The 13,213-nt window shown below is 46.9% G+C and overlaps 1 protein-coding gene across 1 annotated transcript; it reads right to left on the bottom strand.

The window, feature by feature from the left end:
- Window positions 1–4,716: 4,716 nt before the first annotated feature.
- Window positions 4,717–12,932, bottom strand: H6S33_008810 (uncharacterized protein; the record flags this gene model as incomplete). Its single annotated transcript, XM_044840152.1, has 9 exons — window positions 4,717–5,057; window positions 5,129–7,049; window positions 7,100–7,396; window positions 7,465–7,524; window positions 7,619–7,844; window positions 8,247–8,440; window positions 8,925–9,178; window positions 9,266–9,707; window positions 9,744–12,932. The coding sequence occupies 9 exons, from the start codon at window positions 12,930–12,932 to the stop codon at window positions 4,717–4,719; spliced, it is 6,924 nt and encodes a 2,307-aa protein (XP_044687666.1).
- Window positions 12,933–13,213: the final 281 nt, after the last annotated feature.

Raw genomic sequence — 13,213 nt, 5'->3', positions numbered from 1 at the left:
AATGTATTGAAGCGAAGTGAATCCCCCAAAGTAATAACCCAAAGTAGAATACAAGATGTTGCGTAAGGAAAAAAGGAAGAAAGATAACAGAAGACACAAGCAACTCTTTATAGTAAGGAGATGAGAACCGATTACTAATCCCACGGAACCTTCCAGACTTCCTAATGACTCATACATTAAACATAACGATATAGTTCGTAACAGCTTTGGGAGCATTCCCCAGTACTCTACCGACATCAGCAAACTCGCCCATATACATCAGATAAAAGAGTGATACGGAGCATCCAACAAGATTGATGCTGTAATGCAGATACTGTACTATGGGAGGCGGCGGTTGGGTAAGAGATTCGAATTCTGAATCTGAAAGATATTGTTGGAGGTCCTGAGAGCACTGACGATATCCTTTGGAGCCATTGAGATAACCTGAAGGAGTTACTTGAGATTTTTAAAATCGAAGACGGGAAAAAAACTTGAAATGAACGATCCATAGTAGAAGGAGGGTTGCCTCTAAAGCGTCTTTGCAACTCCACCACGAAATCGGAAAGACTTTTTAATATTGCGGATGGACTGCAAATAAGCCATACCACCTTATATCGCCTGATAAAGGAGTATACAGAGCATGCGTAATGCTCTCAGAGCTATCCTGGAAGCTATGAGAGCATTTTAGAGCATCGGGTGGAGATGTTAACATATTTGCAGGTTCCGATACCAATGTTACAAAGACTTGAGGTGTACGAGGTTCACAATATTAGGTGTATGGGAGACCCGGCTTGTGGGAAAGGCAAAACAAGAAATGATTAGGTATCGGTATCGGTAGCGTTTTCAGAGGAGTGGGGAGTGTTTCGGGTACGCTTACCAGTACGTGTAAAGGCTTTGTTCAAGCTGCAGGACAGTCGGAGGCGAGCATAGAGACTATGTATAGTGGAGCTAGTCAAGGCAAAGAATCGTGGTATTGATGATACCTTACATGGGCTCCTGAATGTTTGTAGGAGAAGAAGAAAGAGGATCTGGGTCGTTAATAATCGGAGTATATTGGGAATGGCCCATTTGTTTGAGGCGGAGACTGGTAATTGGTTGGTAAATACTAGGATAGACTTGCGTATGTGAAACGAATTTAGTTGAATGCTTGCAAAGCCATGAGAGCATGTGTGAGTGCTCTGGGAACGTTAGATCCAATTGGACTCTCTAATTCAAAATTCGAGTCGTTCTGCTATACATGCGGATTGGAAGAAGGAGGTAAGGTTTCAGCCGCTCAGTATCTGAGTCTGACGATCCAGCAAGCTCGCTCCAGGAGGGCAATGCCAGTCCATGTTTGCTGCTTATGAATGGATATTGAGCTTTTCAGATTAGCCGTACCATGGCCTCGACCTCAAGGCTAATTATGCCTTTCACGAATCGACAGAAGCACACGCCTCTATCAAAGATTGACTAGTCGTCATCAGTATATAGGCAGTGCTCGTATCGTTATCCCGTGACTGACTATACAGCGGTGTTGAGGATACCCACGTTAGATATCATTTGAGGAACTGGTGCCTTCCTATCCTTTGACAATAACCTATCAATACAAAGGGGGTAAAGTGAGAGTTGTCTTATTTTGAGTGGGTATGACGAATGCCTCAGTTCTGTGAGCATTGGTGAGTGCTCTGTGAGCATTGGTGAGTGCTCTGTTAGCATTGATGAGTGCTCTATGAGCATTTGTGAGTGCTCTGTGAGCATTGGTCAGTGCTTTGGTAGCACTCGTGGGAGCACTCGGGTGAGCATTCGCTTGAGCATTCCCGTGGGCATTCGCGGAAGCATTCGTAGGAGCTTTCGCGGGAGCATTGGGGGGAGCATTCACGGGAGCATTCGCGGTGACGTGATAAAAATCGCCTTTCTGTAAGAGCATTCATCGTACCGTAAAAGCATTGAAAAAAACTGTGAGAGCATTGGCGAATGCCCTCCAGATGTGAGCCATATTTCCTGGCGGTGCTGGAAGGGTAGGCGCTACTGAAGCAGAGTCGCGCTCGAGCAGTATACACTGGTGGTGCCAGAAGCGTGAGGCGCTCATGGCACGGAATGTTCACTAGGATGAAGAGGCTGCACCTAGGGTGATACGCAAGCTTGCTGATACGGTAACACAGTGGTAGGCTAAGTTGTAAGACTTCGGTTGTGTCAGAAATGCTGCAGTACCAAGGATATAACAGTATTATGATAGGAATACTGCATTAACTAGAAGTGGTATTCTGGACAATACCGTTATGCTGCAGTAGTGCTGCCATACTCTGACAAGTGCTGCGGTGCTAAGAATATGATAGCACTATGCTAGAAATGCGGGACTAGCCAGAAGAAGTTTTCTGGACAAGATCATTGTACTGTGGTAGTGCTGCTGCATTCTACCAACTGCCGCATTGCTAAAGATACGGCAGTAAAACAGCAGCACAATGGTATTTCAGCAAAGAGACATTGAGCCAATGCGGTCAGGGAACAATAGTAATACTAGATTGCTCAGAAGATGGTATTGTTTCAACAACACATTCTTTTAGAAATACTGCATAATCACAAATACGTATTGTCTATAATGAGGGAGTAAAACTGCACTTGAAAACAAATGCTGCATTTATCTCTTAAACCGTCAGGCGGAACTAAATGACTACTGTTAACCACATATGGTTAGCATGTATTATGTGGAGTTTTTCAAGCACCCGGCGCGCAAATGGCGCATTTGGAGATGTGGAGCGGTGTGACTAAGCGAAGGTGCTTGGCTTAGATGTCGGTTGAGGTATTCCACACCTGAGGCTAACATCTCATAAAGGTGAAGCCCTGCACTGGTTGCTTGGAGAAGATGGTGCGCCGCCATAGACTACGGCCTGCATGCGACTATGAATTAAACATAAAAAAAAAAATTGATACACTGGAGTGTCTCTCCAAATCCATACTGTCCTGATTGTAATAGAGCGATTTGGCCAATCCCTGTTTTTCAAATTTTGAGCTCAAATTTTGAGGTCTTGGCGGGATTTTCACACCAAAAACTGTCGCCAAGAATTAAATATTTAGGTTCAGAAGTCGTTGGCCAAATCGCTCTAATGCTCGACCCAATTGCGATGTTGTAGTTTCCATTCTTGCCCTCGAGATACCGTGAGGTAAAAAGATGACTGTGGACATGAACAGTTGATCTCACTATCTTTCACTGTGGTCCGCGAGGACGAGCGTCCTTGTGTCCTTGCCTTGGTGACTTGTCCTCTATGACACGCAAGGACATTGGTCCAAAAGGACACGGAACCTCAAGGACAATATGTGTCCTTGCCAGGCTTGCCTCGAGGCACCTCCAGGACAATACTGCCAGACCACGAGGACAACAGCGCCGGACCTCGAGGACAGACAAGGGCACAAGTCAACGAGGACAAGACACCTCGAGGATAACCCCAAACCTTGCCTCGAGTGTCCTCGTGGACCACACTACTATCTTTCCAACTTTGAGCAACGATAGTTCTCGCTGACCTTTGATATGTGAAGACAGTTTACATTGTGGAATTTTTGTAGGTTTCACTTTATCTTCATTTCCCAGTTTAACTGAGGACGTTTAAATCCATGTCACAGTTCTAAAATTCTTATATTAGTAGGATACATCAAAATCTCTGGTGAATAGGTAGCATCCGCGAACGCGAATGGGAAAGAACAACCCTAATTATAACTCACCATTAGCAACCTGAGGCGATCCAGCACTCAGTAAGGTGAGGATGAGTTTCGGGGTGTGAACCGACGCCGACAATAGTCAGCAAGAGCTACTGAAGACTGGCCAGTGCCAGCAGGAGCATCAAGAGGCTAGCCAGAGCCAGGAGGGGTAATAGGAGACGTATCTGCGGCAGCAGGAGCTTCAGGGGAGCGAGCCAGCGGCCACCAAGGCCAGGAGGAGCCCTCGGCCCTGTGGGGGCGAGCCAGCACCCACCAAGCACAGGTGTAGCTTCAGAGAACAAGCCAGCGCCCATCAAGCTCACTGTTAGCTCCCAGGGGCGAGCCAGCGCCCACCAAGCTCAGGTTTAAGCCCTATCGAGCAACATTACAGACGGGGCGATCCATTGGCCAAATGGGCGTCTTGATAGATAGTTGATCTAATGATCAAATGGTATCCCCTGACATACGCTTTACGCTATTTCCCTCTGACAAAATGAATCGATCTCTGATCAAATTATGCCAACGAGTTCAAACAAGCAAAGCCAGGAGGAGACTTCCATATATGTCGAGCCGCCTCAGGACTCCGGGATGTTGCACCTCAAGGATATCTCTGGACCTCAAGGATCTCTGGACCTCAAGGGTCTCGGGACCTCAAGGCCTGGCCTTGGTCATTTCATGTCAGGTCCCAGGTTTAGTAAATTGGGCCGCTTTGTGTAGGTTGTCCTCAGTTTTTATAATTTGTCATAGACATCCTATTTCGATCTACCAGTAACCTTCAATTAAATCTAGCAGGTTAACCTACAGATTACTTGATGACTGGAGTAAAGATACTACCTGAGTTTGATGGATGAAGCAGCCTATTCAGCATAATATGGGCCTTCTGAACGGATCGCCCTACCCATCAATCTTGACGAATTGTGCGCGCACTTGGCCAAATTGACGCCTTGGTCAATGGATCAGAACATACCTGCGGTAACGTAGCTAGAGTACACGTGTTGGCACCCCCGCCCCAGAAAACTGTATATTAAGTCTAGATACAAAGATCACCGTGCACTTAGTGTACTTTCACCACCACTTGATACCCAGCTTAGATAGGGCCCATCCAACTGCACCCTGTTCGTCGTCGCTCTCCTTCCCTCCTTCATGCTGCTGCTCGTTATACTCCCTTCTTCTCTTACTTCCATTTATCTCCTCATCCAATCCGAATTCATCTCTCTTTCTCTTAGATGATCCTGCATTATTCACCATTAGAGTCTCACCGGTGAGGACCGAAGGCTGCGGAATAGCGAGATACTGATTGGGCACCGCAGTATTATAGGTACCACCAGAGGCAGGTTTCCTTCCTCGTTCAGACGAACTCCCTTTAGGCTGTATCCTATTTTTCGAACTGCTAGAAATGGTAGGGCCTTAATCATAACTATTTAGTATGCGTATAGATATATTGCTCACACGATAGGGGACACATGGGGTACCGAACCTGGTGAACGTCTCCACCAAACACTTTCCCTTGCGCCGTGCTCCGTTAGCAGCTGAATGACACCCCAATGCTTTCCATCCTTTGCAAGGCTTAATGGCGTTCGCCTTGAACGGTCTGTGGCGTTAACATCTGCACCCCAGCCTATTAGGGCTCGTACATTTTGATCAAGCCCCAAACTCGATGCATAATGTAGGGCTGTCCATCCAAAATCTGTTTTGGCCTCGATATCTGCCCCTCGGTCGAGTAAAGCACGAACACTATCGTCGGATACGCAGACCGATGCCCAGTGCAAAGGGGTAGTGTTGGCACGGCCAATGGACTCAATATCTGCTTGTGCTTCAAGCAACGTAGAAATGACGGCGACATTTCTGCTCGAGGCAACGTGCAGTGGCGTGCAATGTCCTGCCCCCGCTTCCACGTTTGCTCCGCGAGAAATCAGCAGCTTACAAAGTGAAGTGTGCCCGCAAGATGCAGCCAGTATGAGGGGTGTTGCGAGAGTATAACTCTCTGAAACTTGCACATCAAGAAACATCGGAGGCGTCCGTAACGTATCATCATATTTGGCCTCGATATCCGACCCACGATCCAGCAGGAGAGATGCCATACGATCGAATCCGAGAAGGGTTGCAATATGAATAGGCATCCTTCTATCAATCAATCTGGCCCGGATATCTGCCCCGCGATTTAGTAGAAGGCTGGCTGCCCCTACCTGATTGTTGATTACGGCAAGATGCAAAGGTGTTGCCCTAATTTCTGTGTTTTTTGCCTCAATGCATGCACCGAGATCCAACAATGAAGTAATTACGGTGTCCTTCCCACATGCTGACGCTATATGCAGAGCGGTATCACCATTAGGACGAGTAGCCTCCGAAGACGCGGAACGCTCTAGTAACACCCTCACAATAGAATCATGGCCTTCATTAGTCGCACAATGGAGCGGTGTGAACCCAAGCGTCGATCTCGCCTCAATCTTCGCTCCTCTGCTTAGCAGCATCTCAACGACTGCTTTCTGTCCTGTAATTGATGCAATATGGAGCGGTGTCAATTCCATGTGATTTCTTGCCTCAATGTTCGCTCCCACAAGTAACAGTTCTCTAATCACCTCCTTGTGTCCATTCCCGCATGCCAGATGCAGCGCTGTGTCACCCTCGCGATCTATCGCTTCCTGCTGGGCGTTCCGGGTGAGTAATAGCTTTGTAAGTTGGGTTTGACCTTTCAATGCGGCTATGTGCAGCGGGGTTCTGTTGGCGATGTCCAGGTCTTCAATGATAGTACTTGGTTTGTGATCTAATAATACTTTTGCTACCAGCTCTTTCCCGTTTGCCGAAGCGAGATGTAAAGGAGTGAAACCAAACCTTCCTGTTGTTGATATGTATGCACCTCTCTCGAGGAGAAGACGAACTACGTTATCACACCCCTCTTCGGCAGCCTTGGATAAAGGCGTCTGCTCCAAGTTGTTCTTTGCATCTATCCTGGCACCGCTATCCAGAAGGAGCCGTACAAGAACTTCGGAGCCTTTTGAGGCAGCCTGGTGAAGAGCAGTGTCATCGCTGTCTGCCGTTTCGTTCACAGATGCCCCCTCCCGCAACAGTCGCTTGACCCTTTGGACGTCCCCCTTGTGGCTTGCAAGAATGAGCGGTGTCCACCGATACTTCCTACCCAATAATTCGTCTTCCTCCGTGACTGTGCCGATCAATGAGAACCTCTTCAAAATTATACCAGGTGCTTCATCACGCAACTGTTTGAGCTTGTCGCGAAGAAAGGTGTAGTCCCTGTCCGTCCACGTTTTGAATTTGACCATCTCCGAGTGCGAGCTGTTGATAGGGGAATTTTCCTCGTTTGGTCTGCTACTTGTTGCTGAAGACTTGGACACCAAAGCCTCCATAGGACCAGTCATTTTCCATGTTCCGTCCTTTTGCAACTACGAAGAAAGTTAGATATTGATCAGGGGTTGGTAGATCTCTTGCTCACCTCAGCAGTTGGCGATAGCTTAGTTTCCCAAAATGAGATTATTTCGGCGTCCATGAATGTGAAATGTGTGCAAAAGTTCTGATGCAGCAGATCAAGATAAGTGGACTCTGGCTTCAGAGCCTCGACTAGTTCTGAGTTGGGTTGACCGCGAACCATGGGCACCAGGCTCGCTACGCTAAGGCCCCTATTTGGAACACCATACAAGAGTAAACCGGCTGTCGATTTAAGTATATCATTTTCGGGATCCAATATGTCATCTGTTCCGGGTCTTCGTGCTGTAGCTGCAGCAACAAGAGTCTAATGGAGACGGTTAATATCATACCGCGATAGATTGAACGGTTGAGCGTGGTTGAAAGGATTGTTACCTGTTTAACAACCAGACCACCGAGACTGTGACAAATAAAGACGAGTGGGCGCTGCGTCACCTACGTAATAAATGTCACAAATCAGCAATCCGTAGGGGCTTTGAGACCTGGATATCACTGGGCGAAGAGAGAAAGACGAAGCAACTATACTTACATCAACATGGGATCGAGCACCTATCAAGTCCCGAAGAAGCTCCTTTGCATAGCTTCCTATGCTGGCAAAAGATGTGCTTCCCACAAGACCGGATTCAAAACCATATGTCAGAACCCTAAGACCGCTAACGTCCTTCGGCAGAGCGTCTCTCAGCCACATGAAATCACTCTCCTTGGCCTTCCACGAACCAAAGGCATGTCCGCCTAGTCCAGTAACAGCTACAACACTGCATCATCTATTAGAAACTACGGATCAAAACATTTGCACATTCAGATGAGAACTACCTACTCCATTGATACGGTCTCTCCGGGAACGTTCAAGGGGGTGAGTCCCAGATGTGAATTGGAGTGTGGGAGAATAGACGACTTGAGGAGGGTTTGAACACGTGACCTTTGTGAGGAATATGTTTATAGTGCAAAGAAGATACTATTGCGCCGCTGAGTTCCAGCGACAGTTGTTGGGAGTTTGTTACTCCTTATATACAGATAGTTCTTAGTACCACGTGATCCCCTGATTACATAATCCTAGCGCTAAGCCTCCTTATTCCAACTATGAGTCATCCCTTATACATGAGTAATTACCATACATAACCGATGTCGCAATGCCATATTTTTACACTTCCCCTCACTTGCCACATCGTATCAATTCTGACAATTTTTGGTGAGCTGGTTTTGGTAGTCCTTTGGTCATTATGTCCGCGACATTGTCTTCGGTAGGGACGTAGAGGATTTCGAAGGTTCCGGCTTCGAGTTGTTCACGTGTGTAGTGATAGTGAACGTCGATGTGCTTGGACCGGTCGTGGATGAGTGGGTGTAACGGCAACTATGGATTTCGGTTAGGTGACGAATTGGAACGGGAAGGGGAGGTATTGCGCAGTGTGATTAGGATTTGTAATTGGGATTTCTGTTATGTTCCTTTAGTTTCTGTTATGCGAAGGTATTAGTCATCGTTGGACTATGATTGGATATATAAGGAGGCGTTGTCTTGTGTCTTTATTTGTTTTCTCTCTTTCCTTCTTTCTTTACGCAACCTCTGTATTCTACTCCACGAATATTATTCTTGTTCTACGCTACGTCATGGGATTCAGTTTTGTTATCAGACCCAAACAGAGCCGTCCCATAGTCCATAGTCACGAACATCTTCTACTACGTCTTCGTCTCGGTTGTATTCCTTGGCACTATAGTTCATCGTTCATAGACCCACGTTATAGTGGGTTCCGACAGAGTTCAATAGAACCTGTATTGTCGGCGTGTATGAAGTACTGGTATTGTTGTTGGAGTTCGTGCAAGGCATTACGAATCTATACCAGTTGTCGAGCTGCGAGGGACAGGGCCATGTATTCGGCTTCTGTTGTTGAGACTGCGACTGATTTCTGCTTCCGGCTTCTCCAGCTAATGGCTGACTTCCCTAGTCTGAACACGTATCCTGAGAACGATTTTCTGTCATCTAGGTCTGAAGCGTAGGAACTGTCTGAGAATCCGTCGAGTGTTCTAGTATTCCCCTTCGGGTAGAACAGGTTCCAATCTTTGGTTCCGTTGAGATATCGGAGAGTTCGCTTGGCTGCTCATAGGTGGTCCTCGGTTGGGCATGAGGAGTACTGAGAGAGAGCGGTAACGGCATGGGTGATATCAGGTCTGGTAGCTATACTCGCGTACATCAGTGATCCTATTATGGATTGGTACTCAGTTGGTTTCTCGATTTGGTCTTCCGGTTCGCCTTTGTGAAGGTTGAGGTTCGGTTCGAGAGGTGTGCCAACTGGTTTACAGTTACTCATTCCAAATTTATCCAGGATCTTGTTGATGTATGCGCGTTGCGATAGCGTGATACCGTTGTTGGTTACCGTTATTTCTATTCCCAGTATGAACTTCGAGTTACCGAGATCCGTACATTCGAAATCTGCCTTGAGTAGTTGTCTGATTTCTTTTCTGAATGGGGAGTCGGGTCCGAATATCATGATATCGTCTAAATACACCGATATATATAGATGGTGATCCTTATGTATGAAGATGCATGGGTTGAATTTGGCTGGGACGAATCCTTTCCGTTGAAGGGAGTCTGCTAGGCAAGCATACCATTCACGGGGTGATTGCTTTAGTCCTTATATGCATTTTCGAAGTTTACAAACCTTGTTGTCCTGCCTGTAGCCTTCAGGCAGTTCCATGTAGATTTCCTCCTTGAGTACACCATACAGGAAGGCTGACTTGACGTCCATTTGTTGTGGTATCCAACCGTTGTGTGCAGCTAGTGCCAGTAGGAGTCGTAGAGAATCATATCGTGCAACGGGGGCGAAGGTCTCATGGTAGTCTTGGTACTGTACTTGGGTGAAGCCTTTAGCAACGTACCTTGCTTTGTACCGCTCGATTGTTCCGTCCGCATTGTGTTTCACTTTGAATACCCATTTCCCTTGGACTACTGCTCGGTTGGATGGTCGGTTGACAATGTCCCAGGTATGGGCTTTGTGAAGCGCGTCTTTCTCAGTCTGTATCGCCTTTTTCCATAGGTGTTGATCGTCGCTGTTCATGGCTTGATGATAGGTTGAAGGTTCGGTTACAAGGTGTACACGGTAGATCGCAGGTTCATTGGATACATCTTGGTATTCTAGGTCCAGATCCTTTCTGGCTTTTATAATGTCGGCTTTGAATTCTTCAATCATTGCTTGACATTCGCCTTCATCCATTGGACCGTCCTCTCTTACTGATTCAATGTACCCCTTTTGTTGCTCCTGTAGCTGTATTACCTTGTTGTTGTATTCCTTCCTTCTTATTTCCTTATCAAGTTCATAATCTATTTTCTTACGGACGCGATTCGATCGTCTTGGAGGTTGTGGTGGTGTACCTTTGGGTGTCGTTGACGCAAGTGGTTTTCCTTTGAAACCTTTGAATGGTATAACTGGTGCTGGAATTGTCTCCCAGTTATCTCTTGGGTCTCGCGGTTGTCCCATAGGTATGGCAGGTTCTTTTCCCTTGTGTGGTTTAGCCGGTGGTGGTTGTCTAACCTGTTCCGGTGATTCCGGGAACAATCCTGGCATTTCTGTACGGTTCTCTTCAATTGCATTTGACTCGGGTTCTGGATCAGACCTGTCTTCTGATTCGTATCCGTCGTCTGATGGTGCATTTGCCGTTTCTGGTTTCAGGCTGGGGATGAAGTCGAGTTTTACTGAGACTTCCCCTGATTCAGGAGGGGGGAATGTGACGTCCCGACTTTCAATTACCCTATGTTGTGTTCCTATCCAGATACGGTATATTTTACTACTGTCTGAGTATCCAACTATAATTCCTTCATACGCTCGGGGTGCTAGTTTGCTTCCTGCTGGCCTAGAGTTTTCTGGGATGTGGACATAGCATTTTTTACCGAATGGTTGAAGGTGTTGTATACTTGGCTTGGTTCCTTTCAGGGCTTCAAAGGGGGTCTTTCCCTTAAGCGTACTGTGTGGTAGCCTGTTTTTAAGGTAGACAGCTGTTGTGTATGCTTCTCCCCATAACGACTTAGGATGGTCCATGATCATGCACCTGACCATTGTGGTTACCGTCCTGTTGAATCGTTCTGCAACTCCATTAGACTCAGGAGTGTATGGGGGAGTCTGTTCATGAACTATTCCTTGTGTGTCGAAGTAGTTCGTTATGTCCTTGTTGATGTATTCACCACCACCATCCGTTCTGAATCTCAGTATTGTTGTACTATACTGTTTCTCGATTCTGGTAACGTAGTCCTTGATGGCCTTCTTTGCGTCTTCTTTCTGTTTCAGGAGATATATCCAAGCGAAGCGGGTGAAATCATCGATGAAGGACATATAGTACTGAGCTTTTCCTTGTGACTGTATGCTGAACTTTCCAGATAGATCTGAGTGGATCAGTTCGAATGGTCGTTTGGATCTAGTACTAATTGGTGCAGGGTTCTTATGTACGCTCTTTGATAGTGCACATTGACTGCAGTGGAAAATTTCTGGTTTGGGAGGCAGCCTTTGAATGTCGTGATACAAGTTTTCTAGTGTCGCAGGGTGGCCTAACGCTTGATGCCATTCATCATAAGTGGTCAAACGAACTGTATTGCTAACTACTTGTACATTCCAAAGTCCCTTCTCCAATTTTGCCCAAATTATTCCTTTCTTTTCTTTTGTAACCAACTTGCTTCCTCCTCCTGACTCCGTTCTAAATCCCTTTTTGTCGAGCACGGTTTCGGAGACCAATCCCACATTTCCCAAGGTTGGGACCAACAGCACATCGGTGAGGAGTATGGAAGATCTGCTTCCATCGGGAAGGTGGCAGCTGAAACTAGCGCTTCCCATTCCGGTGACAGCGTGGTTGGTTCGATCAGCTGTTCGGACATTGCCGGTGTGAGGTTGGATGTTGATGAGTTGGTCTTGGAAGGGTGTGACGTGAGAGGTTGCTCCAGAATCAAGGATCCAAGTAAGGGGTTGGGAGTTGTCGTGGCGTACCATACAGATAGTGGTTGTAGTGTCATTTACTACAACCGATGCCGAGTTGTCCTTTCTTCTTCCCTTCCTGTTCTTGTTCTGTTCCTTGAGCTTTCTGCACTCCGTGTACTCGTGGCCTTTGTAAGGCTGACCCCTTTTCTTGCACCAGGTGCATTCCTTGTCGCTTGTAGTACTCCTGGTATGGAGCACTTTGTTTCCTGTTTGAGGGGCTACCTCATCCAGGTTCTGTAGTCGTTGGCGAACGTCTTCGTAGGTAACATCCTGTTTGGTCTGGATGTTGTCGACAACGTTGCTCATCGATTTGGGTAGCGAGCTTAGGAGGAATGCCGCCATGGCTTCGTTAGATTTGGTGAGGGGTAGGAGGGCCTGAGCGAGTTTGTGGTCTGCGCTTTGGCATCTGGACTTGAGAGTATTCCAGTTCGCATCGAAGTTTGCGAGATGCTCGGTCAGTGATCCGCCTTCTTGCATCTTCGTGTCTAGGACGCGGCTGAGGAGGGTGATCGTGGTGTTGGGTGAGACACGATCGTAGAGGTCTTTGAGCGCCTTCCATGCGTAGAATGCATTTTCGGCGGAGACGACTGTTGGTTGTATTTCTTCACATACAGCAGAGATGAGAAGGCTGTGCATTTGTTTACGAGCTTTCTTTATCTCGGTTTTGCTGAGTTCGGTGTCATTCTCGTCAGGGTTCTCGATGCTCAACGCTTCCCACCAGTCTACAGCATCGAACGTTATCCTCCAGGCACTCGCCCAAGTTTGGTAGTTGGATTGCCCTTGTAGTTTAGGAAGTCCATCAAACTTGAGACGAATGTTACTGGTGGCTGTGGTTTCTGAGGGTTTAGTCTCATCAGCCTTGGATGACGATTCTCCATGTGTAGACATGATGTTGTATGAAGTGTTGTTGAGTTAAGCGAGGTGGCGATGGTGTAGTGCGGATTCTTATTTGGCAGAACCCGGGCTCATAACCTGTGAATTGGAGTGTGGGAGAATAGACGACTTGAGGAGGGTTTGAACACGTGACCTTTGTGAGGAATATGTTTATAGTGCAAAGAAGATACTATTGCGCCGCTGAGTTCCAGCGACAGTTGTTGGGAGTTTGTTACTCCTTATATACAGATAGTTCTTAGTACCACGTGATCCCCTGATTACATAATCCTAGCGCT

This window comes from Morchella sextelata (genome assembly GCF_020137385.1).
Source record: "Morchella sextelata strain SCLS chromosome Unknown scls_28, whole genome shotgun sequence".
NCBI lineage: Eukaryota > Fungi > Ascomycota > Pezizomycetes > Pezizales > Morchellaceae > Morchella > Morchella sextelata.
The sequence above is the reverse complement of the archived record's forward strand: the minus strand, read 5'-3'. Positions and strand labels throughout refer to the sequence as shown.